This window comes from Panicum hallii, chromosome 9 (genome assembly GCF_002211085.1).
Source record: "Panicum hallii strain FIL2 chromosome 9, PHallii_v3.1, whole genome shotgun sequence".
In the NCBI taxonomy this organism is placed as follows: Eukaryota; Viridiplantae; Streptophyta; class Magnoliopsida; order Poales; family Poaceae; genus Panicum; species Panicum hallii.
In genome coordinates, this window is record NC_038050.1 from 57,671,963 (window position 1) to 57,698,749 (window position 26,787).

The 26,787-nt window shown below is 52.3% G+C and overlaps 4 protein-coding genes across 5 annotated transcripts; 1 reads left to right on the forward strand and 3 right to left on the reverse strand.

Moving 5' to 3' along the window:
• Positions 1-1,275: 1,275 nt before the first annotated feature.
• Positions 1,276-7,540, forward strand: LOC112874880 (phospholipase D gamma 1-like). The gene is made up of 10 exons (XM_025938442.1): positions 1,276-3,169; positions 3,630-3,746; positions 3,948-4,142; positions 4,357-4,605; positions 4,695-4,763; positions 4,851-4,998; positions 5,145-5,293; positions 5,401-5,565; positions 6,445-6,642; positions 6,896-7,540. Exons 1-10 carry the CDS (start codon positions 1,715-1,717, stop codon positions 7,187-7,189), a joined length of 3,039 nt encoding a protein of 1,012 aa, XP_025794227.1. The 5' UTR covers positions 1,276-1,714; the 3' UTR covers positions 7,190-7,540.
• Positions 7,541-7,686: 146 nt separating this feature from the next.
• On the reverse strand, positions 7,687-9,860 carry LOC112874882 (protein HOTHEAD-like). 2 transcript variants are annotated; one of them, XM_025938444.1, is made up of 4 exons: positions 9,761-9,860; positions 9,036-9,677; positions 8,546-8,955; positions 7,687-8,456 (listed from the first exon to the last, which is right to left on the reverse strand). In XM_025938444.1, exons 1-4 carry the CDS (start codon positions 9,843-9,845, stop codon positions 7,848-7,850), a joined length of 1,746 nt encoding a protein of 581 aa, XP_025794229.1. In that variant the 5' UTR covers positions 9,846-9,860; the 3' UTR covers positions 7,687-7,847. The 2 variants fall into 2 exon arrangements, with proteins under 2 accessions (XP_025794229.1, XP_025794228.1); XM_025938443.1 differs by having other exon boundaries at positions 7,687-8,426; positions 8,576-8,955; positions 9,761-9,845.
• Positions 9,861-12,100: 2,240 nt separating this feature from the next.
• LOC112878151 lies at positions 12,101-12,793 on the reverse strand. Its single transcript, XM_025942570.1, has one exon. It carries the CDS (start codon positions 12,641-12,643, stop codon positions 12,293-12,295), a length of 351 nt encoding a protein of 116 aa, XP_025798355.1. The 5' UTR covers positions 12,644-12,793; the 3' UTR covers positions 12,101-12,292.
• A 4,114-nt stretch (positions 12,794-16,907) lies between these two features.
• LOC112873207 lies at positions 16,908-21,921 on the reverse strand. Its single transcript, XM_025936223.1, has 3 exons — positions 21,460-21,921; positions 19,254-19,422; positions 16,908-17,697 (listed from the first exon to the last, which is right to left on the reverse strand). The coding sequence occupies exons 1-3, from the start codon at positions 21,919-21,921 to the stop codon at positions 17,126-17,128; spliced, it is 1,203 nt and encodes a 400-aa protein (XP_025792008.1). The 3' UTR covers positions 16,908-17,125.
• Positions 21,922-26,787: the final 4,866 nt, after the last annotated feature.

A 26,787-nucleotide genomic window follows, 5' to 3' on the forward strand; every position in this document is an offset into this window, starting at 1 on the left:
TTTCAGAGCACCTTCTCCTTCAATGGGACCCCGGGGCTCCCCGAGGACGCACAAAATATCCAGGGCCCGTCCAAAGATGAAGCTGTTCAACTGTTGAAGGCAATGCTACCATCACTCCATCAGCGCGACATGACCTTGTGCTTGAGCCCACAAGCCGATCGGTACGCATAGTTACAAGACCAAAAGATTGACGAAACGTTTCCTGAATAATGCAGGCAAACGCGCAGAAAATCAGCGACAGAATTGGTTAAAGGCTAAGGAGAGCGAGAACAGGACGCCGAGCAGGGTCACCGGACAGTGAGTGACCGCTCCGATACGCGGTTACGGTTAGGTTACTCCGATTCCATTCGGATCTGACTGTCTCTGGGTGTCGCGGCTCTGCGCTGCGTCGATAGAAAGCAGCGCACCTGGACTTGCTATCTTCCGCAAGCACGGACACGGATCGGAGCACAGCACAAAGGAAAACTTCCAGGCGTTTCACAGAACGGGAAAGGCCGCCCTCCTTTCGCCAAGGCGGCCCGTTTGTTTGTAGCACCGCTGGTTTCGGCCGCCGTACTATCATCTGATTGTTAAGTCAAATGGCTCCGCGCCCTGCAGGTGTCGTGTCGCGGGGCTTCAGAATGGCAGCTCGAGAACTGAAGAGGAAAAGAACATGGCAGCAAGCCTGAAACTCCAAGCTCCGGTCTGGCCCCCACGCACGGCCCTGCGTCCCGGCGAAGTGGTCATCGCCCACTACTATGCCATTGCTTCAGGATACCTCTAGCCCTGTTTTGCAGGGCGAGTCTTCTCTTCAGTGCAGCACTGCAGAGGAACGGATTCCATTTTGTAGATTCCGTTCTGCCCATGGTGGATTAATACTCTCGCCATTCTTAGAAATTCTTGACGATGTAGCATTGTAGTCGGTGATGCTTAGCCTAGAAGCAATGCGAGGCCAACTACACGGCTGTGCTATTCACCTAGACCTAGAGAGACCCTAGTACAGGAAAGTGAAACCGCTTCTATCCCATACCTGGCGTGAATGCGTGCGTGCCAAGAGCGTACGCAGCAATCTACGCGGCGAATGGATCGACCCACTCGTGCCGTGTGGTTCTCCACCTCGCCGGAATCGTTGTTCAGGTTCCTGCAGGAGCAGAGCGCGTCGTGCTCGGTTCAGAGGAATATTACTGGTAAATCCGGCAGCGCCTTTGGTTGGCGTTGCCGTATGGATAACTGATTCTGCCTTTTCACAAGCATCTTCTCCACCAAATGGCATACATGGCGGATGGCCAGCAGCCCGACGGAACGGGGCGACACCACGCGGCCGTCCACCTGGCGGATGAAACCGACGCGCGGGCCCCGTGAGGCCGTGACGTGCAGGGCCTGCCTTCAACGATGGGATCGAGGCGGCCTGCGTCCCGGCGAAGTGGTCAACGTCCAAACACGCACGGCGGCCGCGGGGGTGGGCGGATCCAAGCGGCTGGCCGGACCCGGCCAACCCCACACCGTCCTGGCTGCCGCTTCCGATCCCGTCCCGATTCCAAGTTCAACTTCCGGTTTTCCAAAATCCAACCCCCCGCCGCCGCCGTGGTCGTGGTCGCCACCCACCACGACTCTTCCACCCCCCGAGACCCCTCCGCCCATTTCGATTTCGGGCCACACGGCGGCACGGCGAGAGATCGATTGAAAAGCGGGAGCCGTGTTTGGCGCGACCAAGGAGCCAGGCGCCCCGGCGGCGATGGAGCACGGCGATCACGGCGGCCACCCGCCGCACTACCCGCCGTACCACCACCCGTACCCGCAGCCGCAGCCGCAACCGTATCCTTACGGGTACCTGTACCCGCCGCCGCCGACCGCCGATCCGGGAGCGCCGTACCTCGCTCCGTCGCCCACCTTCCCGGGCTACACCCCCGCGCCGCCGCAGCAGTACCACTCCGGCCCGCAACAGGCCTACCCGCCGCCGCCGCAGCACCACGCCTACCCGCCGCCGGCGCATCCCTCGCCTTACGGCCACGGGTACGCCCCCTACCCCTCCTCCTACCCGAGCCCCAACCACAGCCCCGCGCTCTCACCCAGCTCCAGCTTCCACCACCAGCACGCCCCCGCGCCTGAACCCGCCTCCACCGCGCCTGAACCCCCCTCGCCCGCGCCCTCCGCGCCGTCCTACCCCATCGAGGATGTCCTCTCCACCATGCGCCTCTCCGACCGTTACGACTACGCGCCGTCGCCCTCCGTGCCCCCGCCCTCGACCCCTTTCTCGGGCGGCGGGATGCAGGTGGTGCCCTACGGCGCGGCCGCGGGAGGGTCGCAGCACGGCGGGAGCTTCAGGGCGTCGCTCAAGGTGGTGCTGCTCCACGGCACCCTCGACATCTGGGTGCACGACGCCCGCCACTTGCCCAACAAGGACATGTTCTCCAAGAGGGTCGGCGAACTCCTCGGCCCGCGCATCACCAGCGCCGTCGGCAGCAAGATGTCCAGCGCGTCCATGACCAGCGACCCCTACGTCACCGTACAGGTCTCCTATGCTACTGTCGCGCGGACCTACGTCATCCCCAACTGCGAGAACCCCGTCTGGTCGCAGAACTTCGTCGTGCCCGTCGGGCATGAGGCCGCCGAAGTCCAGTTTGTTGTCAAGGACAGCGATGTCTTCGGTGCTCAGATCATTGGTGCGGTGGCCATCCCCGCTGAGAAGCTTTTGACAGGGGAGAGGATTCAGGGTGTCTACCCCGTGCTTGAGCCCAATGGCAAGCCGTGCGCTCCGGGAGCTGTACTGCATCTGTCCATACAGTTCATCCCTGTCGCTCGCCTCACAATGTACCACCATGGGGTCATTGCTGGCCCGAACAGTCATGGCGTACCCCATACTTACTTCCCTCTTAGGCGTGGCATGAGGGTGACACTGTATCAAGATGCACATGTGCCTGATGGTTGTCTCCCAGATATATGGCTTGGCAATGGGCTGCGCTATGAGCACGGGCAATGCTGGCGCGACATCTATGAGGCCATATGCCAGGCGAGGAAGTTGATTTACATTGTGGGGTGGTCAGTTTTCCACACGATCCACCTTGTGAGAGACGGGACTCAGGCTCCGTCACTTGGGGACCTGTTGAAGATGAAGTCACAGGAAGGGGTGCGTGTGCTTCTTCTTGTTTGGGATGATCCAACATCAAGGAGCATTCTTGGATTTAAGATGGTATGTACTAATATATCAAGTTGAAAATATGCTGCTTTTAGGTCTTTACGCTACAGAAGTAACATAATTTTGCCTCCAAATTTTTATTGACATTAACATTCTAATACTTGGATGCCTTTTCAAATTTATACAATTTGCCAAGCAGACGCAAGGTAGCACTAATAATGTTTCTCCGTTATTGAAATCAGTACACAAATTTCTTGATTAAACTGCTGCACCTTTTTTATCGCAAGCAAACTATGATGTAATTATATGTATTTCTGTGGTGTTCAATTAAAGGATTTCCAGACATACTAGCTGTCATCTGTATTGAGTATTAAGTGGATAGTCCTGAATGCAGTGTCCAGTTTCTGTATCATACAGTTCGGTAGCTTGTTCGCTAGACATTTGGAAACATGCTCACATATTTCATGACGTTTAAGAATCAAATTGCACCATGCTTATAAAGGTTTACTAATAGGATGGTTTCATGGGCACACGAGATGAAGAGACACGCAGATTTTTCAAGCATTCTTCAGTGCAAGTGTTGCTTTGCCCACGATCTGCTGGAAAACGACACAGCTGGGTGAAACAGCAGGTTATCTCTTATTCTCAGTTGTGAAGACAATGTCGCACAAATTTACTCTTTATGTGAATCATTTGTTTTTTGTCACTAAAAGTTTTATATCTTTACCATTTATCAAAGTCTTTCCACCCTCACCATTTTTTTGTCAAGTGATCTGCATTGTACTGTTTCGTTAGTTACCATCTATTTATGTACGAAGTTTGTGTGGACCAGGAAACGGGAACCATATTTACTCATCATCAGAAAACAGTTATTGTGGATGCTGATGCTGGCAACTATAGAAGAAAGATAACTGCCTTTGTCGGAGGCCTTGATTTATGTGGTGGGCGATATGATACACCTTGGCATCCTCTGTTTCGGACTCTTCAGACTGTGCACAAGGAGGATTATTACAATCCCAACTTTGCTGTAAGTCTTGTTTAAGTGCAGTTTCTTATGTACTGATATCTAGAATTTTCTTAATACTGAAAAGTCAGCAAGCTTTTATGATATTTGGTTCTTAGTTTAAAAGGAAAATATTTTGGCATTGGAAATATTAGCATAGAAAAAAAATAATTGCCCTATTCTCTATCTTTATTCTGGGGCTATTCTGAAACTAGGTCTGTTTGCCATTATTTTGCAGACAGTTGATGCTCGTGGCCCAAGGGAACCGTGGCATGATTTGCACTCTAAGCTTGACGGTCCAGCTGCTTATGATGTTCTACAGAACTTCCAGGAACGTTGGTTAAAGGCAGCTAAACGCCATGGGATTAAAAAGTTGGCGAAATCCTATGACGATGCTCTTCTCAGTATTGAAAGAATACCGGAGATTATAAACATAAATGATGCAACATATTTTAGCGACAATGATCCAGAGACATGGCATGTTCAGGTATTTATAGCATTCCGATAGTGGAAGCTTTTTATCCCTTGTGTTATTTCACCTTTCATGCACTGAACATCCATTTACTTTAAATTCAGGTGTTCCGATCTATTGATTCAAATTCCGCCAAGGGATTTCCGAAGGATCCACGAGCAGCAACCATGAAGGTAACTGCTAGTTACCATCTAGCAATGCTATATTCTGTATGTTTGGCCATTTTGCTGTTGACTAACACTTTCTGCTTTGGCTAACAGAATCTTGTTTGTGGAAAGAATGTACTTATTGACATGAGCATACATACTGCTTATGTGCATGCTATCCGGGCAGCCCAACACTATATATATATTGAGAATCAGTACTTCATTGGTTCCTCTTTTAATTGGGATTCAAACAAGGATCTAGGTAAGAATGCAGTATAAAGTTTTGTTTTGTGTTCTTCTCTATAGTATGATGCACAGTGACGTCAACAAAAAAATTCTACAGTCCTTGTTTTTCCCCTTTCCTCTTTTAACTACACATCTTATTTGCAAACTTTTTCTATATTACAGGGGCTAACAATTTAATACCAATTGAAATTGCTCTCAAAATTGCAAACAAGATCAAGGCAAATGAAAGGTTTTCTGCATATATAGTGGTTCCTATGTGGCCTGAGGGTAATCCAACTGGTGCAGCTACACAAAGAATTCTTTACTGGCAGGTTAGATTTGACAGTTCTGTCATTAGTCGTGTCTTGTTTCTTGTGTGTCCTGTAGATGATATGTTCCCGTATGGCTTAGTCACGTCTTTGTTTTATTTATGCTGCAGAACAAAACCATGCAAATGATGTATGAGACAATATATAGGGCCTTGAAAGAAGCAGGCCTGGATGATATGTATGAGCCTCAGGATTATTTAAACTTCTTCTGTCTTGGCAACCGTGAAATTGAGGACAGCACTTCAGATGCATCAAATACAGGAAATAATCCTCAGGTGACTACTCTCTTGTTTTTGTTCAACAAATTACACTGAGGAGTTAGAGCTGTTTTAGTTTGTTCCTGCAAAAACTTTTCAGTAATAGTATTAAATAGAATACTTAGCGACGCATTGAGTTATGACCTTTTCATGGACTCAGCTCTACAATTCTCTCTTTGGCAAAGTACTGATATCATTCCTTTAGACAGTATAGTGAAGTGTGAAAACATTAAGATTCTGATTTTATCTATAGCTGCCGCTGAATTTTACTGGCAATCTCACATCATAATGATGCTTACAGGATACTAGTATAAGATCTTGTTTTGACCATTCATGTAGGCCAAATGGCTAGTCCATACACTTGGCTTTGTCTCTCATAGGCTGGAAAATTAAGATGCCTAATTGAGATTTTTGTTTGAAAAGAACCTCTGGTTCAATGACTGAAGTGATTTGACTTACTCATGATTTGTAATCTTTACCTAAATGGCCAGTTGGCATTCTGTTTACTTGCCCTCATGTAATCAATTTTGGAATTTGACATGAATTTTCTTCCTATATTCTTTGTTCTCCTATTTGACATCAATGAAGATGCGTACTTGAGATTTTTGTTTCTAACGAACCTCTGGGCAATGACCAAAGTATTTGAACTTCCTCATGTGAGGATGCTCTACCAAAAAAGTCTTGTTGTGGATACTGAATTATCTCTATAATAAGTTGCTCCTTGTGGATATTGAATTTGTGATATTTACCTAAATGTTTACTTGGTATTCTGTTTCTTGCCCTCACGTAATCGATTTCGGAATTTGACATGGATTTTTCTTTCTAAATGCTTTTTTTCTTCTCCTGAATATGCCATGTGTGCAAGCTTTAGTCATCTATTTTGCGCTTACTGTTCAGGAACAAGCTAGGAAAAATAGGAGATTCATGGTCTATGTACATTCAAAAGGCATGATTGTGGATGATGAGTATGTGATCATTGGATCAGCTAACATCAACCAGAGGTCCATGGAAGGAATAAGAGATACTGAAATTGCAATGGGAGCGTATCAGCCACAGTATACATGGGCTAACAAGGTTTCTGCCCCGCGTGGACAGGTGATGCCTCATATCTCAAGCTGACAAATATCTGATGTATCAAATTTCTCGAGACATACAAAAACTGAGCTGCTCCCCTAAGCTCCTATTATGAAATTGTACTTGGAGTTATTTATACTTTCATGTCTACACTGCTACTTCTTTCGTTAGTATATTTGTTTCAGTGGCTTATTGGGTCAGGGGCACAATTGATTTCATGATGCTGCAGAGGCATGCGGTGTTATGCGCTAAATCATTTTTTATGTTACTGTAGATTTATGGCTACAGAATGTCCTTGTGGGCTGAGCATATTGGAGGCATTGAGGAAGACTTCAACCATCCACAGAGCCTGGAATGCACTAGGCGGGTACGACATCTTGGGGAAGAGAACTGGAAGCAGTTCGTTGCTGATGAGGTGACAGAGATGAGAGGTCACCTCATGAAGTATCCAGTAAGCGTTGACCGTAAAGGCAAGGTGAAACCACTACCAGGATGCGCAACATTCCCAGATTTGGGCGGAAACATCTGTGGCTCATTTACGGCCATTCAGGAAAACCTCACAATATAAATTTTAGTAGTGCAATTACATAATAGCTGATGGCTTCTGAAGTTCTGAGGTACCCCGGAGAACAAAATAGCGCACTAACTTAGGGTGAAAATTTTGCAAGAGGTATAGTATAGGTTGCAGGCAAGTAGGGGAAATGGTATCAGGGCCTTTTCCTCCTCCATGTTTTTGTCCCTTTTTCTTTATTCTTTTAGTGCATATACCCAGCCAATCAATTTGTTACCTTTGTTTGGTACCTGTATAGAAAAAATTATGGGGGTTCATGGATATGACATTTTAGAACTGCCAAGATGTTACATGTAAATCCTGAAAATTGTCTTCATGTAAATTGATCCTGCAGAGTATTTTGAAGTAGTGGCCATTGAATCGCATTTCCCTTTTCAGTATTCCATGAAATAGCAAATTCTTTTATTTCCATCATGCCTTTGCAGCATAATTTTTCACTGTTCCTGCGAAATGCTGGGCAATGCATCTCAAGGGATGTGAAGGATTTGGAATGAACAAGAGGAAACTGGAACTATCTCTAGAGAAGAGTAAAATGGCTGGAGAAAAATAAAAATCTACTCCTAAAGCTGGTAGTCAGGTAAACCCAGTTACAGATGAGTCGAAATTCATTATCACCGCCCTAGTAGACACTGCTAAAACCATCTGCTCTTCTTGATCAATTCCTCCATCTCTCTGCCTGGATTTTCACACCCATGTACCTCCCGAGCATCATGACGGTGGCCTGCGGGTTGGTGCCGGGGGAGTACTTGAACGTTGAGCTGTCGATCACCCTCAGCCGCTGCACGCCGAACACCCGGTAGTCGTCGTCGACGACGGCGCCGACCTGGCATCCGCCGTGGTAGTGCCAGATGGTCATGACGGTGTCCTTGCAGTACTGCTCCGGCGTCCGGGAGTCGTTGGCGTGCCGCGGCAGCAGGTTAACGGGGAAGTTGGCGGAGTCGGTGAAGATGGACTCGACGGAGGCGTTGGCGTAGGTGAAGTTGGAGAAGGCCTGGGACTGGATCACCCGCTCGATGGTCTCGATGCCGTGAACGCACCGGTCCAGGTCCTCCTTCTCCTGGAAGTAGTTGAAGGTGACCACCGGGTTGGCGCGCGGGTCGGTGGAGCGCAGCTCGATGTGGCCCGAGGACACCGGCCCCAGGATCTTCTCCAGGATGAAGCCGCCCCGGAACGCCCGCCTGTCCAGCCGCCGCATCGCCTCCGCCGCGCGCTGCAGCGCCTCCGGCGTCCTCTGCTTCGGCGGCAGCGTGCCGAGCTGCCCGGTCTGCGGCGTCCTCTGCATTGTCAGTATGGAGGCACCGACCCCCAAGGCAGAGGAGGAGGTGATGATGAAGCCGGAGGTCGCGCTCGCACCTGAGGAGAGAAGAGGCCGAAGCTGCGAGCCAGGCGGCGGGCGCCGTCGGAGACGGGGATGCCGAACTCGGAGCCGCTGACGCCCTCGATGAAGCTGCCGGAGCGGGTGATCCCGACGACCTGCACCAGCGATAGCGCGACGGGCACCGGCGACGGGATGAACACCGAGTTCATCGGGTTGTCCGCCACGCCCTGCCCGACCATGGGCTGGTCCACCAGCACCTGGATGCCGTGCGCCTCCAGGTGCGCCTGCGGGCCCACGCCGCTCAGCATCAGCAGCTGCGGGCTCCCCAGCGTCCCCGCCGACAGGATCACCTCGTTCTTGCCGCCGTCCTTGAGGTACACCCGGTGCTGCACGCCCAGCGGGTCCGCGAACACCACGCCGTACGCCACCGGGTACGGCGCCCCCTCTGTCGTCGTCACAGGAGCGAGCAATTTCTTTCAGTTCAGAACCGATCGTGCGTGTCAGCTGCACTGTACCTGCACGTACCCTGCTGCCTGAAGAGGATCCTGGAGACGGTGGCGTAGAGGAGCACGGTGAGCCCCCCCGGGCGCGCGTGGCGGAGGAAGTCGGCGGCGGTGTGCCGCTGCCCGCTGCTGTCGAAGATGGTGCCCCCGATCTTGGTGCCCGTGACGTGGTCGAAGGTGAAGCCGTTGTCGGGCGTGACGCCGGCCTCCAGCAGCGCGTCGCGGAGCGCGGCCTGCCACGGCGGCACGTCGGGGCGGAACACCAGCGCGCGCTCCACCCAGCGGTAGGACGAGTTGACGAGGCGCGCGTCCCACCCGGCGGCGCGCACGTAGTCGTTGCTGGCGCGCGTGTAGAAGCCGGCGTTGAGGCAGCTGCCCCCGCCCAGCACCCGCGCCCGCGCGTTCACCACGCCGTCCTCGGAGATGAACCGCTGCGCCGGCGAGGCCGGGGACGTGTCCGCCAGCGCGTCCGTGAAGTGCTGCTGGTTGGACATGTTGCGGTAGGGGAGGCCGCCGCGCTCCAGGAGCAGCACGCGGGAGTGCTCCGACAGCGTCGCCGCCAGCGGGCACCCCGACGTGCCGCCGCCGATGACGATGTAGTTGTAGCGCGACACCAGGGGCGCGTCCTGCGCGCGCCGCACGAACCGCAGGTTCTCGAGCTCCTCTGCACGCGCGAGCATGGAAATTCAGGCGTCACGGGAGCTGCAAAATCCGAAGAGCACGTGAACCTATACACACGGCACGAACCATCCTCCGAGAGGGCGACGAGGCACAGGGAGCCAAGAATGGCGGCCAGAAGCAGCGCCGCCGTGCTCGCAAGCCCCGGCGCCATTGTCGCCGGCGAATTCAGCAGCCCTGGTGGTCAGATCAGATGGGAGAAAAGTTCGGCCCGTTTATATATTTGAAGTTAGCTCATGGGTAGATGGAGAGTAGATGTTTAAATAAATATACTGCGCGGTTGTGCTGCGGTGTAAATTAAAGATGAGCTGCGAGGAATCGAGGATGTGATGATTTTGCAAAGTAAGCTTGGCATGCTGGAGGGATGATGAGTGAGACGAATTTGTTGTGAGCAGCAAGCACGAGAATTTACCTGCCCATCTTTGAGACTGTTTTACTTGCACGTGCATGGTTTTCATACATATAAACAAGTCCTGTATTCTGTGTTTGATCTGATCTTTACCTCTTCCATCGGATTGGTGTCCGGTTATAGTGTTATGAGGACGACAGAAATGAAACAGACTGAATGGCAGTTTTGTTTATTTTTAATAAGCCAAGGTGAGTAGCCTACTGTAGAGCATAGCATGGAATTTTCTGCCCTGACTGGAAATTCGGTGTACTCTAAAGCGAGAAGAAAATAACAATGGACAAACTACGTTTGAAAAATCTCTAGTCCCTTCTTATCAACTAGCGATTGGGCCGTGCTAAAAGCGCAGCCAAGCTCGCTATACTATAATGTAATGTTTAAATTTTTACACATTATACGTTTGCAAAGCTTATGTCTTCGTCCCTTTTCATTTTTTTTCCCTCATCATCTCAACCTGACTTAAGTTTGGTTCCGTGCCCGAGTTTGCACATTACTTACCTAGTTGTATGTATGCTTATCGCTGTTTTGTTCAAGTAAACTCTAAAAACCATGTCTCATGTGCACATCTAGTTGACAAAACTCACTTGTGCCAACATGACAGGAGCTGGAGTAGAGGATTCATGTAGCAATTTTGGCCGTCACCACCCACATGAGACTGCTTTCCAATTTAAGATGGCCAACCTGCTGACTCCATTTGAAGCCATTTCAAACCCGTGTGGAGAAAAACAAACAGCTCGTACCTCAGATGGCTAAGGAAAATGCAAGCCGAGCGTAGCTTGCTTGGTGCGGCTCAGGTGAGGAGAGCACTCTTCTGGGCTCGAACCCACCACGCTGGGGTGTGCGGCGGGTCCCAGACCGCCACGGTGGTACTCGTGGACCCATCTGATGGACTTATCTAATGAAAAAAATATGGCTAAGGAAAATTGATCCTAATCTCAGCACGATGGAAGTCGTCCTTACTTTCTTTCTCCCTCTCGTTCCTTTTGAAAATAAGGTCTGTTTTGCAGTGCTTATTTCGGCTTCACCTGTTTTGTGCAAATTAAGGTAACGTAGCGTGAAGCTGTTTTGTAAACCCATTCTAAAATAAACTAAAAGTTAGATGAAACTAATTTTTTTTATTTCACCAGTTTTGCCTTCACTAATGAAGCTGTTTTGGAAAAAATCCTTCCAAACAGCCTCCATCACAGCATATGCATAGGTTTGATTAATCAGTCCATCCTCATCTACGTCCATTTAGATCGATCTGGTGGCCCACCATCTAGATATGCCTCTGTTGGCTATGTGCAAATCAAAATATGCATTTTCTTTCTAAGCTTGCACACACATGTCTTCGTATCATCTACTGTTCCATAAAACCATCGCCATTCGTCGTCTTTACATTTCTTATTAATAAACTGAGCTCGGTACGTCTCTGATTATGTCGACGCGCGCGGAAGAAACGAATTAAAAAATTGGAGCCCTCTCAAGCTTCAGAATGGCCCACAAGCCGGCGCGATGCTAAGAGCAGGTACAATAAGATCTAATCAGCTGGCTATAAACCTTATTTTATTATATTTATGCTGAGGTGGAGGAGAGAAGAGAGAGAAGGAGCTGGCTGTAGGATAGTAGCTAGCTCATAACTGGCTATAGCACAAATTCCCAAACTGAGGTGAGAGAATGAGAGTATGCAAGTGGGTCTAATATTAATTACGCAACACTCTTTTAGCCAACATAATAGCCAATCTATTATATTTGTTGACTACAATATTAATTTTAAATGACATAGCAAACTCTTGTAGTCGGCAGCGGGCTAAACTATTGTTCTTGCTTAATGCAAATCGACACTCAGGCCGGCTTTATGCCTGGCTTAGCATAAAATTGAACCTGGTTTCCTGCTCTGCAACAAAGCGACAAACCACAACGCTACCACCAATTGGACAACTGGTCCGGAAGTTGCACAACGACCACCTCAAAACAAGAGGAAACGGCAGGGTTACCGGGCATGTACGTTTGGGGATCTCCAGCAGCTTCTTATTTCTGTTCACAGTCGAAGGCCAAGCCAAAGTCTGTTTCACATGCAGTACGTACAAGACACGCCTGAAAGCAAGAGGAGAAAGAGAGTTCCTGTCCGCCCGGCGTCGCGTCGTGTTCCAGACACGGCAGTGGCTCGAGTTCCTTCCTCTGCAGTTACTCGTCCGACGTGATCCCTTTCTATTTCACTTGCGGCCGCCGGCGCGCGGCGCGATCCTTAGGACGAGGCCGGGGAAGACGTCGTCGGGGTCGTGGACGTGCGGGTTCCGCTCCAGGATGTAGGGGTCTCCGCACCGGGCGCTGATGCCGTGCAGCGTCTCCCCCTCCGCCACCACGTACAGCTCCTCGCACGGCCGCGCCGCCAGCCGCGCGCCGCGCACCACCACCACCGGCGGCCCGCCGCCCCCGCGCCCCTCCAGCTCCTCCGCCTCCCCCGCGCCGCCGGCGAGCGACCCCACCACCAGCACGAGCGCCACCACGCAGCACCACGACGCCGCGTCCGACGCCCCCGACCGAGGCCGCTCTCCGGCCACCATCACCGGTAGGGCGGTAACAGATCAGCCCGAACGGCTAGAGAGACAGAGCTTGCGGTGTGTCCTCTGCTCTCCTGTACGTCTTTGCTGGTCTGCTGTATTTTTTTTGTGCCTGCGTGTCTGCTGTGTGTTTGGACTTGGGAGGAGCTAGGGGTTTGGAGCTGTTTATAGAAGATGATGGAAGCTGGAGCGTCGTCGTTGGAGGGGATGATGAGTCGGCATGGTGAGAGCAAGCTAGCTAGCTCAAGTGGAGGGCTCGATGGAAAAAAAAAGAAGAAGGCACTAATAGATTGGAAGGTGTAAACAATAATGGGTTGAGCCCTTGAGATTTATCGATCTGTTTGGCCATTCTTTTGTTCGGTTCAGGACTGTTCAGCAATCAGCACTGTATGATAAGTTACTTTCTTGTAGATCAAAAGCATCATCACATCTACCAACATAGTTTCGTAGTTGTTGACAAGCCTAGCTCTAGCAGCCCGATCTCTTTTGCAAAACATCGACTATGTAGGTAGGAGTATGACGAGGCCATAAAATAGGTGCTAAATTATCTGACAACAAGCAATAATCAGCATACTTTCTCTTTCAAAGGAAAAACGATTAATCAGCATGCTTTTTTCGTGGGTGATCTCGTACCGTGTGACAGCAAAAGGCGAAAAAGGAGTAGTACAGAGGCAGCCATGCGCCCATTCCATTTCTCAAGCAAGCACGCTACAAACATGCATGCTTAAGTTGCGAGTGCGTCGGAAAGCGCCACAAGGACCAGGGTCGTGATTCTCCAAGTCATCCAAAGTCCAAACGTTTGCGAACCTAAAGCTTGTCGCTGTGCATGAAAAAGGCTAGCGGTTCGTCCCAACAGGCAAAAGTGCCACGATCGCCAAAAAGTCCAAGAAAGCGGCTTCATCTGTGGGTCTAGTGCTGTCCTTTGCGGCTATCGAAGCCAAAGCTTTGCCGTTCTGTTGTTGCTCATCACGGACTCGCGAGCACGGCCATTGGCCGCCTCCAAATCCCCGGTTTAAGGAACCTGTGAATCCGTCCGTGAGAAGGCTATGCTGGTTTGTCGACTACGTACGTCTATGTGCGGCCAAATCATGAAGGTGTTCTGCTGAAACATTCGCGGCGGCGAGGCGACAGCGAGCAGCGGGGCACCGACGAGCGACGACGACGCTAGCTAGCTTTGACTCCGCCACAGGCGGCGCTGCGACCACCACCGCGCCAGCCGCGGCGGCCGTGCATGCGAGCCAGCCAATCTTGATCGCGTCCGCGTCACAGCTCGTGCGGGGCACGTACGCCACCAGCCGACGGCAAACGGGCAGGTGGCGCGCGCCAGCCGCCTCTCGCTCGCGGCGCGCCACGATCGCAATTGCTCAGCGGAGGATGGGCTTGGGCCAGCGTGGCAGCCGCGCCGCGGGACGAAGCTCCCATCCCATGCATGCCTGCCTGCTGCCTCATCCAAGCTTCAGCGCAGGCATCCGTAGTGGTGGCAATGGCACGACCCGGCGTCGGCGTCTCGCGCGCTTTTTTCCCTGACGACGCATGCGAAGGCTCTTGGATATTTTGGGCCAATCGGATCCCTTGCGGCGGCTGTTCGCCCATGCTCTCGTTCTGCTGCCGGCCGCTGGAGCTGGACCAAGTCGCCCTCCATGCTGGAAAGCGATGGATGGGCCGCGTACGTGGAGGCGCCGGAGGCTGCGACTGTGAGTGACTTGAGTGGGAGGGGAAAGTGTAGTATTTCAGTTGGGGAGGGCAGTCAGTGGGTTAGGCCGGACGAGGCACACTGCAGCCAAGTACTTTATCATATCATGCCTCATTTCTATCCTCTCAATCACAAGAAACATGTTGCCTATTGGGTTGTTTGTTTGTTTCTTCTTTATAAACCGTCCAGAGGCAAACACTTCGCATACCCTATAAACGTACTCACACTGTCACACGAACCATTTGTATTGAGTACTTCCAAGAGAGACTGTACCGGCAAAGAGGTTCCTTTTGAAATTGCACGGGAGAAGGTGTGAACTTGCTCGGTTACCATCTTGACTGCAATGAATTCAAGGTTGAATTGTTCTTTTTATCTTCTAGTGCTTTAATCCTATTGAACAGTGGCAGCACTGTCAGATCCGAAGGAGTTGGCAACAATTTTGGTCGCTAACACATTCCTTAGCTTGACATGGAGCTAGTGGAGCGAAGGCATGGATGACGATCCTCCCCTACCCTCTTGCGCTGAGATTCCCATCTCAGCGCAAGAGTGATAATCTTATTTAACAGTTTTCTATTCTGAAATACCAACAATTTATAGTTGTGTGTTAATTGATGTAATATATTTGTTGGGATAGATGTTACTGACAAATTGTCAATATCGCTAGGAAAGACAAAAATAATACCACTCAAACAAAATGCTAAGAACTTCTTGTGGAAAAAAATTAAGACTCTTGTAGCATCTCCAACGCTCCTCTGCGGATAGACTGATGATTTTTTTAGATTAAGAAATTATTCCGATCTCGAACATACACGAGCGAATGTCTACAGCCAAAGTCTTACAAACAACGACACCAAACACAGCACTAAAGCTGCCAGCACATGCTGAACAATGACACCAAACACGAGTTCAACCCAAGCAAAAAGGAACTAAAAAGGATCTAAGGAACCGAAGCACTCGAGGCACCAATTCTGCTCCTGAAGTTCCAACCGCACTTGATGTAAAACTCCATGATAGTATTCTCCAAAATGCAGCTCCTCCTCTTCAGAGACACCTTCTCTTCCTTTTTAGATAACTGTGACCAGCACCTTGCTTTATATATCCCCCCTAAAAATTACCTGCAAATAAGAATTAGGAACAGTTCTTTGGAAAATGACATCATTTCTACTCAACCAAACAGCCCAACAAAGAGCCGACACCCCCACAAGAATCTAACTTCGAAGTTTTCCTGAAAATTTCTAAGACAAGAACTCAACATAGAGGAAATACTTATGGGTTGAATACCGAAAGAAATATGGACCATATTCCAAATGAACCTTGCCACATGATAGTCAAGAAATAAATATTGTATCTTCTCAACAGAGTTACAAAAGTAAAATTTAGTACACCCTCTCTAATTTCTTTTGATAAGATTATCTTTTGTTAGGATGACCCCCTTTTTAAATATCATTTTTAATGATAACTTTAACTTCCATGCCACACAACCATCAGATTTATGTTCAGCTTTCACGACATCTGAGTATATGGATTTTAACTTCCATCAGATAGATCGAGGATGGGGTAGGGGAAGAACGATCTGCGCCGGTTACATTGGGTTGTCCTTCCAGTTCATTGCAGCTCCTTCACCAAAAATCTTAACAAACAACAGCGATGATTTGTGTTCAATACCGGTTTTGTAGTGAGAATAGTATTTATACCCTTTTTCTCACGCTGGATGGACCAGTAATGGCTGAGAGCAAAAGCATTTTTCGCTATTCCTTTGACTGTATTACGAAGAAGGGTTAGTGCCTTAGTGGTAGTAGCTTGATTCCGCAAATGTTAAGTGTCACGTGCGCAGGTACGATACAACCGGTCGCACAAGGCCCAGCCGCCGCCGCCGCCGCCCCGCCTGGACTGCCGGGTTAGGGGAGCGGCCGCCGGCGAGGGGTGGGAGGTCGGTGGTGCGGCCGACAGCGTTGGTCGAGGTGGCATTTAGGGTTAGAATTTCGGGTTTTCGCAGGTGGAGGCTTCCATGGCTGGTGGCTATAGAGGAGAAGGTCGGGGGCTGCGGCGGTCGGACGGTGGTGGCGGTTCGTCCGCCGGCCGGCTAGGGCTGGACCCCCGGTGGACGGTGGGTGGCGGCGGGGTAAGGAGAAGGCCGGGATCGAAGACCGCCGGCGCGGCAGTGGGTGGGCGGACGGCGAGAGCCGTCAGAGACGGAGGAGGTGGCGGTGGCGAGGGCGAGCTGCAAATAGGTTGTGGTGGGCCTTCTGTGACGCGTTGCCTCGCGAGGAGCGTCCGCTTGATCCAAGTGTATCTGTGTTTTCTTATGCACACACAGCTATTCTAACTCTACATAGCTCAGCCGAGGCCCAAAATATTAAAAAGAATTGGAGCTCGTTGGCTTCGCTCAGACCGAGTGACCGACTCTGTTTTTAAGATGGAAGAAAGAAGAACACCGCTCAGCAACAGGTTGGCTCGACAAATGACGCACAACCGGCCCACATTGTGATTCAATGGCACACATGGGCTCAAACCAGCCCAATAACGAAAGGCTCTGAAGATCCAACTTATAGTTATCCTTGAACTGTGTGATCGTTCATTTTGCCGGTTTCTGAACATAGCGGTTATGCAGCTCCCAGCAATACTCTCCTCCGGAGGATGGATAGTTCAGTAGTTTCGGTAATCTTGGCAGCCCATTACCATCCCTAAACGTAAGAGGCCATGCAATCTGCAAAGCAAGTTCACCATTTGCAGCATGCTCGAGATTTCATTCAACATTACTTACATCCAAGTTCAAAACCAATGAAACAAACCTACACAAGCAGCAAATCCCAGACCACCTCATCCAGCAGCCGGTCGGCCAGCATCCCCGCCACCACAGCGCCGACCTCCCGCTCCTCCTCGCCGGCACGCATCCACCGCCGGGCCCGCTCCATCTCCGCCAGGACGGCCTCCCCGCCGCGCAGCACGTCGTTCAGGCCCCATCGCTCGCTCCCCGCGCCGTCCAACCAGCCCCTCGCCGCCGCCAGGATCTCACCGTCTCCCCACCGTTCGGCCTTTCGCCGTCGTTTCATCTCGACGAAGAAGTCGAGCAGAAGCCGCTCCGAGACGTGGTCCGCGCCGGCGTCCATGAGCAGCAGCTCGAGAAGGGCGTGTTCGTCCGGCTCGCGGCGGACGACGCCGGCGCCGCGGTGGCTCCTGATCGGGCGTGGCGCCGCCGCCGCGTCTTTGGTGTGGCATTGGATAACCAGCTGCGCCGGGACATCGCCGGCGAGGTCGTCGGTGTCTGACGGGGCGGCGAGGCGCGCCTCAAGGTCCACGGGGCCCAGCTCTTGGGTGCTCCCGAGCCGTCGGATCTTGTGCTGCGGCCGCAGCATCTTTCTCCCTGCTCCACGACAAAAAGAAATGAATATTTTTTCAAGAAGCGAATTAAGCAAGCATACGTTTACGTGGGCCATTGCATTGGTCAAATCGCGGTCATGGATCCGAAATGTGTCGAGGACTCAATACCGGGAGATCAGATAAGCCTGCTGCCTTTCCCCACCAGTCACTGGCGCTGTGGATCCAGCAAGATCTCCGCATAATTTGGCACGGCTTTTAAAATGTCCGTATCTTGTCGTGGCCGGGCAAACGACAGGAACGGAGGAGATTCTCGAGTGCCACGGATCGGGGAAACATGGAAATGGATTCAAATATCTCGAATATTTATCTTTTTATTTCGTAGTGTTTTCATCTATTAGGATAAAAATTGATCGAATATGCATGAAACGGATTTAGATATCTTTCCGTTTCCATTGTCACCACTAGCACTGCCCGCCCGACGAACAACTCCTAAGCAACTCCAGCAGTAGCGGATCCCTACTTCTTAGGTAGTGGCTATCTCAACTTTTTGGGCTCTAAATTTAATCTATAACTTCAGAATTAGCCCCTACTTCATAGCTCCAATTTTCATAATTGACATGTGAGTCAATTATGTATTTTTTATTTTTATTCCCTCGTCTACCTCTCTCGCACTCTTCACTCCCTCCCCTACTCTCCCTCCGCGCACTCGAATCTCTCTCTTTCTCTTGCTCTCCCACACTCCCCGTACTCTCCATGGCCGATCAAGACGCAAGAGGTGCCCGGGAGCACCGGAGCAATGCCATCTGGGCTTGGACAGCGCACGCACGCTCGACCTCAAGGACAAAGATAGGCAAACCAGAGCTTAGAAGGGGTAGCGTCGAGCATGCCGCAGCTCGGCTGGCGGCGACGTGGACACCATAACTTGGCTGGTGACGAGCGGGCCGCAGCTTGTGGGCGGAGGCAGGGACGCTGCAGCGGGGAGCGCACAAGGCAAGAGAGAGGAATAGTAGAAATAAAAAAGTAGGGACCTCCATAGCCACCTATGGGAGAAGGGGCGGAAGGAGTGGACTTGGGATCCTTACTGTTCTAGGGACCGGGCTATTCTAAGTAGATATTTTACTGGAGTTGCTCTGAATACTAAGATATTTTTTATTTTTTTGAATAAAGACCTCCTAAGATTTGACAGCCACATGATTGCAACTTTGCTGTACTCTGTAATCGGTACTGAGCATGTTCACCGGACGGCATCTCAGAGAGCACGGTCAATTGCCCAGTGCCCGTGCCTCTGCTCTATCCGGTACACTCTTTTCCGAACTGACACGACGCACTGTGCATGACTCCGCGAGAGACCTCAACTGGTTCCGTTGATCAGGCCTCGGTCGGGTAACTGGGTACAGGTCGTCGGACATGGCCTCGTGGTTACACGACCACGCGGCCCTGAACTTTTACATGTACTTTCCCCAGCTCGCATCCTTTCAATTCGGTGATTCATTATTTTTTTGCACTTGACGTGGATGAATGAACCGCTCGTGCTTACTGTATTACAGTGCATGATTACACGATCCCGTAATTGATGATGGCTGAGAGAAGACCGCTTACTCTGGAGGCGCGCGAGGCTGAAGGACGGCGAGCAGGCGCCGGCGTCGTCCGCGTCGCCGTCGTCGTCGGAGGGGAAGTCCATGACGGCCACCGGGCTGAGCTGCTGCTGCTCCTCCTTGTCGTCCGCCTCCAACGTCCCCGAGCTGGACCTGGACCCCCTCTTCATGGCCTGCATTATCATCGCACGGGCACGCACCAACCGTGCCATGCGCGCGCGCGCACCAAACATTAGCTCGATCACCCCCAATCATCATGCCACTGCCAATGAAACACAAAGCCAAAGGCCGGAGGAGTACGGGAGCAGCGGCAGGTGGGGAGGCCGCCCGCCCGCGAGGCCGCGAACCCTCCCGGGGGCTGGTCGCCGGCGGCGCCGTGAACTTTTTCGTAGAGGACAAAGCACGGCCGCACGGGCGACAGCGGAACGTGCGGCGCCGGGCTAATCGCGCGACAGCAGGCTTCGTTTGACCAACCGTAGCCGGCGTGTTAATCTGGACATTAATTAATCCGTGCGGGCGTCGCGTTCGCGCGCCCGCACATGCGACGCGACGACGACGCTGATCGTAGTGCTAGTGCAGACAAAGATACGAACACGACATGGCTGGCGGTACCACGTACCGGTGGTTGCTAGGGCGAGCGCGAGCAGCGTGGCGAATTGGCACGGACGGTGCCAGGCCGGAGCGGCACGGTGCGGGCCAGGGCATCACTGGCCGGATGGCAGCAGGGCCCGGCCTTCACTCTGTCTGAAGGCTCGAGGCTACTCCCATGCATGCAGGGCGCTCGTGCTTGCTTGGGAGCAAGAACACTGGGGACACTGCAGACCTGTAGCTGTAGTCGAGCGGCATGTGCAGACGGGAAAGGGTAGGTTGCCCTGCTCTCTCACTACCTCGCTCACTCACCAGTCACTCCCCGTCCCCGACAAGCTGCGCCCGCTGACCGTGCGTAGGCCCTGCCGCATTCATGCGCGCAGCTACTTTTTTCCTTTTGGCCGGTCCACAGCCCACGCCGGTCCGGGCGCCATCGGCGTGCCGTGCCGTGCTGCAGTGCGCGCCGCGAACAGCGGAGCGGGGGTGGTTTTGGTGGCCGGACGGACTAGGCGAGCTCGCTCTGCGGTTGATAGGCCGGCAAACAGTGGTTCATCTCTCAGCGACCGCCTACGACGCCTAGCTCCTGCAGTGCTTGACGGCCCAGACAACCTGTACCGCGTACTCAAGGCTGTCTCGAAGAGATGGTTCTCGATCGCACCAACAACTTACTACAGAGATTGCCTCGAGGTCAGGGTACAGATCTCACCGCAGCACCGGCTAGCGGTCTTGGCCGGAAATTTAGGGCATGTTCGTTTCCACCCTCTAAACTTTAGACACATCACGTGAAAGAGAATCTTGCTATTTAGAAGTATTAAATAAAATCTGTTTATAAAATTTTTTGCACAACTGTGTGCTAATTCGTGAGATAAATTTAATGAGCCTAATTAATCCATAATTTGCCACAGTGATGCTACAGTAATTATTCGCTAATTATGGACTAATATACCTCATTAGATTCGTCTCGCGAATTAGCACTAGGGTTCTGCAATTAGTTTTGTAATTAGACTTTATTTAATACTTCTAAATGATAAGATTCTCTTTGATGTGACCCCTCTAAACTTTAGGTACCCGGAAACGAACGCACGCTTAGCTCGCTACTCCATGTCCCGCGTGCTGCAATCTCGACCGGTCGGCGGTCGTCTCCATCAATCGATCGCCTCGATGAGACTGGTGCTAGCTTGCGACTCGGGAGTGACACTAGCTTGGCCGTGTGGTGCTCTGACGAGCCACGCGCGAATTACTCTTCTACAATGGACAACTACGTAGTAGAGTGTGGCCGTGTACTAGCTTATGCTCGTCGTGCGTCGATGCAGCGGATCCCTTGGATGCTCCACCTCCACGCTTGTATGGCCACGGTGCGAGGGATCATCCCATCCGCATCAATGATCGACAAGGCGAGCCAACCCGTGTGTACGTATGCAGGAGGAGTAGTTGGTTGTGGCATGAATATGTGGGGCTTCCCGTAACCGTTTCATGGCTGATCCACGGCACGCACGATGATCCGGCAGAGAGTCATTACACGCGCGCAAGAAATGGAACTAACCGCAGGCAGTGGGAGGAGACGGGCCAACTGAACTAACGACCAGTTACTGAAGCAGTGACGACAAGGCAGTAATAATTACCTCGGGCTCATCTCCGGCGGCGGCGGCGTCCATGCTGTCCGAGGCGGAGGTCGCCGTCGAGAAGTCCGAGTCCGACTCGCACTGCGACCCCCTCCTTCCGGCCGACGAGGAGTTGTCGCTCGTCGTCGTCTCCGTCGACGAGGACCCAGACTCCGAGCCGCTGCCGCTCGGCGCGGCCGCGGCATCGTCTTCCTCGTCCTCGCTGCGGCGACGCCAGAATAAGCCGCCCCTGCTGCCGAGCCGGCGCGAGAGGCTCCTCGAGATGGTGGACAGCTTGCTCGGGCGGCGCCGCTGTAGGGACAAGGACGGCGAGTCGAGGAGGTGCCGCATCGCCGGCGGCGACGACTCGCCCAGCAGGCGGCGCGGGTAGCAGCGGAAGCCCGCGGCGCTGCACGAGTCGCAGTCCAGCTCCAGTAGATCCTTCAGCCTCAGCGGCGCCGCCCCGCCCGCACCCGCCGCCATTGCCGCGGCCACTGCCTCTGTCACACTCACCCCAAGCACTCCCTAGTCGCACCTCGAGTGTTCGATCTGAGGAAGTAGCAAAGCCTAGCCAGTGCGCGCGTCGCCACGCGTGTCCGTGTCAACCGATCAGCGCGCCCTCGAGCGCGTGTGGTTTTAAGAGCCAGCAGCAGGAGTGCCGGGAAGAGCGCGCGGGTGCTGGGCAGCTTCTTCGGCCGCCGTGGCTGGCCGTGCCCGTGCGGGCAGTAAACAAATTACAAATGCCCCCGAGTTGAAGCCCGAGTTGAAGCTCGTCTCGATGCGGGGGCGGCGCAGGTGCTCGTCCCGGGCGGAGGCGAGCGGCGGCCACCAAGGGACAGGGCGTGGCGTGGCGCGCCGCGCCGCGCGCGGTGGGTGGTGGGAGTGGGACTCGGGAGCGTGGGGATTCGTCGCGCGCGGCCGGCCGCGGCCGCGGATTAAATACGCGGAACGCGCGGGGGATCACGACGGAACCGGCCGTCGGCACACATCCCGCAAGGTCGCTGTGCGCTGCCGGTGCCCCAGGGGAGCTAGCTTGCGGCGTAGGATCGGAGTACGTGGGATTGATGAGGCCTGGACCAAGCAGCGCGCACGGCCGCGGCGGCCGGTGGCTGCCTGCCTTGTACCCGCCGGAACCAGGGCGCGCGCGGCGGTAGCGGGTAACGCGCCGGTGCGCGCGCGCGGCGACACCGAGACAAACAGCTCGCGTGCTGATTGTGGGTACCGGACCCTGGTTCAACACGTTCCGAGCCAATGCAGAACCGCATGGCGCGTGTCGTTGATCTGAAGATTCAGGGAAAGCGCATCTGCTGTTGCAACACCAACACAGGAATGAGGAGCTGTGGTCCATCCATGATTGCATCGAGTTGTGTACTGGGCACGTAGCATTGTGGTAGCACTCCCCACCAGCAGCGAGGGAAAAGCTGCTCGTGTCCGGCCCGTGGCCCGTGGGGCAGCTAGGACAGACGTCCTGGAGCCTCGCAGCGACACCGTCCTCGCCCCCTTTGACTCCAAGTCTGCAACAGAGTGAGCAGGCAATGCGATCGAGATCGATGGTAATTGAAAATTGTGAAACCAGGCAACCAGCATTGTACTCTGTTCGTCCTGGCTTTGTTTACGCCTGCCAGGGCACTGCTACTAGTTTACTCTCATCGGTCTCACCATCGAAGGAGACGCACAGCAACGCATTGACCGCACGAACCTTCGGCGCGGCTTCACGGCCGCTCCGGACTCCGGCGCCGTCGCGAATCCATTCGATTCGATTCTCCCAGCTAGACTTCACTCGTGTGCCCCTGCCGCGCCGGGCTACGAGTCAATTGCAGCTGACCGGCGCACGTAGGGAGAATCCAAATACAGTAGCATGTCGTACTGCGCCCGGCTTTGTTTAGCCTCGAGATTCGCGCTCCAGCTGTGCCGTCCTTTTGGTAATCCCGGCCAGTGCTGGCCGCTAGTCCAGCACGGCTCGCCGCCTGTCTCCCCGGTGGTTTCGTCCACTTGTCCACCCATCATCTCCTCCCAGCTTCTAGTAGATGCTAAACACGGCCAGTAATTCGCAGGACGGAGAGGAGGAGGAGAAGAAGCAGCCTAATTTGAACGTGCTCTGTTCTCCGTCCATTTTTTTTTTTTCAATTTTGAATGCGCGTGCGCGGTGGGCAGCAGCAGGTGACCGGCCAGCTCGACTCAAACTGGACCGGCGCCACCAGGGGACAGGAGCGGTGTGGCCGTGGCGTGTATGCACGGGCAGCAGCAACAGCGACGGCGCCGGCATGGAATCAGGGCGCTTTTAAGGTCGCCACTACCCGCTGCCTCCCCGCGCGGTCCATGGCCGGCGGATGGCCGCGCGCGGCGCGCGAAGCGCTGTGCAATGATCAGGCCAAGTTCTCCTTTGCACTCTGCTGTTAGATCGCCGTGTAGTAAGTACTCGACGAGTCCTGAAAGGACGCTTGTACACCCTGGAGCTCTCGCTTGGGCCTTGTCCAATGGTTAGAGCCAGCAATGGCTCTAAGATAGCACCGGTATAGTAGCATACAGGCTAAGCAAGTGCCAGAGGAAACGTGCCTGTGAGAGGAAAATGCATAGGGAAGTGTTAGATCCAGGCGACGAGCGGAGCGCTAGCTCATCACTTTTTCCACTGTTCATCGATTTAAAAAAAATCTCTCAGCTGGCTTAGAGCTACCCCATTGGAGAGGGTCTTAGGGCGCCTCCAGCGGCGAGCGAAGTTCCCAGCTACATCTAACGTGGAAGGTTAAAAATAGGAGAGAGAACGATCACTAGTGACCAAAGACTAGCTAATCGATTTCTCGTGATCCGAAAAAATGAAAGGGTGGCAGGTGGGACCGCTAGGAGAGGGAGTATACAATAGTATTCGTTTTGTTCTCTTAGCTTCATATCATTCAGCTACGTCGTCTGCTCCTTTGCGGGCGCTCTACCGGTTCCGCCGCAACAATCGTTGACATGCTGGCTGCCAAGAGCGGAGAGACCGAAACAGCACAGTTGTGACGATGAGCAGCCACGCGGCCATTCTTAGGGTTTAGCCCATTATGACGGCTAACGCACAGTGGGGCGTTTTATGGGATGGTTTCCAAAACTAATTTTAGTTGATAAATGGAATATACCCCCAATGCATAGTTTCATCGCATAATTTTATAAGCAAACCATCGTACAATTACTAATTGAAGATTTCTTTTAAAGTCTCCATATGAAATCACCTAAGGGTTCTACATGGACACCCTAGAAAAGAAGAGAAATTGCAATAGTTCTCTAAAAGAAGCAAAACATATGGCTACCAATCAGCATACTATAATCATCATTGATAATAATAGCTGCCGGATCTACTCTGTTTTAAAAGATTACCCACCTATACCATTATGGAATTAGGTTAAAATAACCTCCTATCTATATCTTAATTACCCAAATCTGCCATTACAAAAAAATTAAATCCACCCTATTTTGGATCTTTCAAAAAGGTGAAGTCTATAATTAGTACCATTCACTGGTCATATCTACCCTAAGAATCCTTCTTAATCTCTTCTCCTTATTTAAATCAGAGAGACGGTTTTATCCCAAAGGGTCGGTAGCCAATCCAAATCATATATACGTGTATGTCTGTGTATGTATAAAGAGAGCTGCCATGCCGTGGAGTTGACCTAGATGACTGGGATCGAGATAGAGCTGGGCTTACCAGCACCCCTGGAGGGGAGCATGCTACATTTTTGTTGATAATAAGAAAACACCAAAGGCCATGGGAGCAGAAACAGGTGAGCAGATTTGATGGGGGTAAATACCACGGATACCCCTAAGAAGCCAACTCCCGCACCACTTAAATGGGCCCCGCAGCCCAACGAGACGAAGGTCCAACTAGCGAAACAGCTCGGGCTGTGTAGACCGCTCGGGCCCGCGTAAGAAGCCCCGACCCCGACCTCCCGACCCGCCGTCGGGAGCAAGGAACACGCGGCGATCTCCCGACCCGCTATAAAGGAACAAGAGAGAAAGTGCACCCACGTGAAGGAAATCAAATCCGACCTCCCAACCGGAAAGGGCATGGAGGACGGCTAGGGCGATGTGACCCGCACGTGCCCGGCCTAACAGTTAGGGGCAAGGGCGCCGGCTACTAACCAAGGGTATGGCACGCGGGCCGCTGGTTAGTGGGGCCATCATAAACTACCCTGACCGACGCCCACGTCCCGTCTGATCAACGTGACCGCCTGTACTGTGCCACGTTCGACCACCAGGCCTATGGTGGAAAGGTGCGCCATGCTATCAAGGCCCACCACGTACTCCTTCAGCCCGAGGGAGAGCGATCTGACCATCCGACCTCCAGACGGAGCGATGACACGGCAATGAGGGTAGCCGAGCACGACCTTGCTGACAGAAGCTGCCCGTACGACAACCACGCCCGCGCCATGTCCTGCGATGGAGTTGGCAGATAGGACTGAAGCCACGCCAGACACTATGGCTGACCTATCGCACATCTCCCGATGTCACAACGTGATGGAGTGCAACAACCCTATAGGACACCACCTAGGACACGTGTAGCGCTCCCGATCTCGTCCCTAGTATGTCATCCCTAAGGGATGAGGTACCCCTTTCTCTCACTGTAACCCAACCCCCATGGCTAAAAAGGGGAGCTGGGTTCTCTTTTCGCTCTCTCAACTCTCACGCACACACCACACATTTGCACGCTTGCAAAGACCCTGTTGTAAGCACTCAACGCTCAAACGCAAGTAACATGAACGAACACCCACACTGGACATAGAGCAATCGCCTAAACCAGTATAAACCTTTGTGTCCTGAGCGTTAGCCATCGAACTACAGAGAATCGCGGCGTATATTTTACTGGCCGGTGTACAAAACACCGACAAGATGTAATGCCTCTAGTCTCCACCACCATGACGTAAAGATTACAGATGTAAGTTTCAGAATCCCTGTTGACATTATGCGAGTTGAGTCGACGCGTTTTGATCGAATCTAATATGGTGATTTGGGGAAGCTGCAGTTATGGATGGAAAAGCACTACCATATTTTTCTCATGTTATTGATGCATCCCTTGCACACACACACACACACACATATGTATACACACACACGACAATACAAACGCTTCCTGTAATCTCGTACCCTTCTATCGAGGAGAAATTCAAGGACTCATAAAGAATAATAAAGTGTTGTATAGGTTGTTAGTGTAATTCTTAATTGTTTTTTAAAAAAGGTTTATGCCCATCAATTCGTGTCTGGATTCATAGATATCAAAGTAGAAATCGATTTCCACGTCTTATTTATGACTGATAACTGATGGTTATTCTTTTGCTTCAGAATGCTGTTTGAGTTTAAGATATCTAAAGAGTCTATCAG

Coding starts and splice junctions, on each gene's coding strand:
- LOC112874882 (XM_025938444.1), bottom strand. CDS start 9,845: ATGGCGCCGGGGCTTGCGAGCACGGCGGCGCTGCTTCTGGCCGCCATT. Junction 9,678..9,760: donor CGTCGCCCTCTCGGAGGATG/GTTCGTGCCGTG, acceptor TCGCGCGTGCAG/AGGAGCTCGAGAACCTGCGG. Junction 8,457..8,545: donor TCGGCCTCTTCTCTCCTCAG/GTGCGAGCGCGA, acceptor AGGACGCCGCAG/ACCGGGCAGCTCGGCACGCT.
- LOC112874880 (XM_025938442.1), top strand. CDS start 1,715: ATGGAGCACGGCGATCACGGCGGCCACCCGCCGCACTACCCGCCGTAC. Junction 4,606..4,694: donor CAGAGACATGGCATGTTCAG/GTATTTATAGCA, acceptor CTTTAAATTCAG/GTGTTCCGATCTATTGATTC. Junction 4,764..4,850: donor CACGAGCAGCAACCATGAAG/GTAACTGCTAGT, acceptor TTTGGCTAACAG/AATCTTGTTTGTGGAAAGAA.
- LOC112878151 (XM_025942570.1), bottom strand. CDS start 12,643: ATGGTGGCCGGAGAGCGGCCTCGGTCGGGGGCGTCGGACGCGGCGTCG.
- LOC112873207 (XM_025936223.1), bottom strand. CDS start 21,921: ATGGCGGCGGGTGCGGGCGGGGCGGCGCCGCTGAGGCTGAAGGATCTA. Junction 19,423..21,459: donor CCGCCGGAGATGAGCCCGAG/GTAATTATTACT, acceptor ATGATAATGCAG/GCCATGAAGAGGGGGTCCAG. Junction 17,698..19,253: donor CAGCCTCGCGCGCCTCCAGA/GTAAGCGGTCTT, acceptor GTCGTGGAGCAG/GGAGAAAGATGCTGCGGCCG.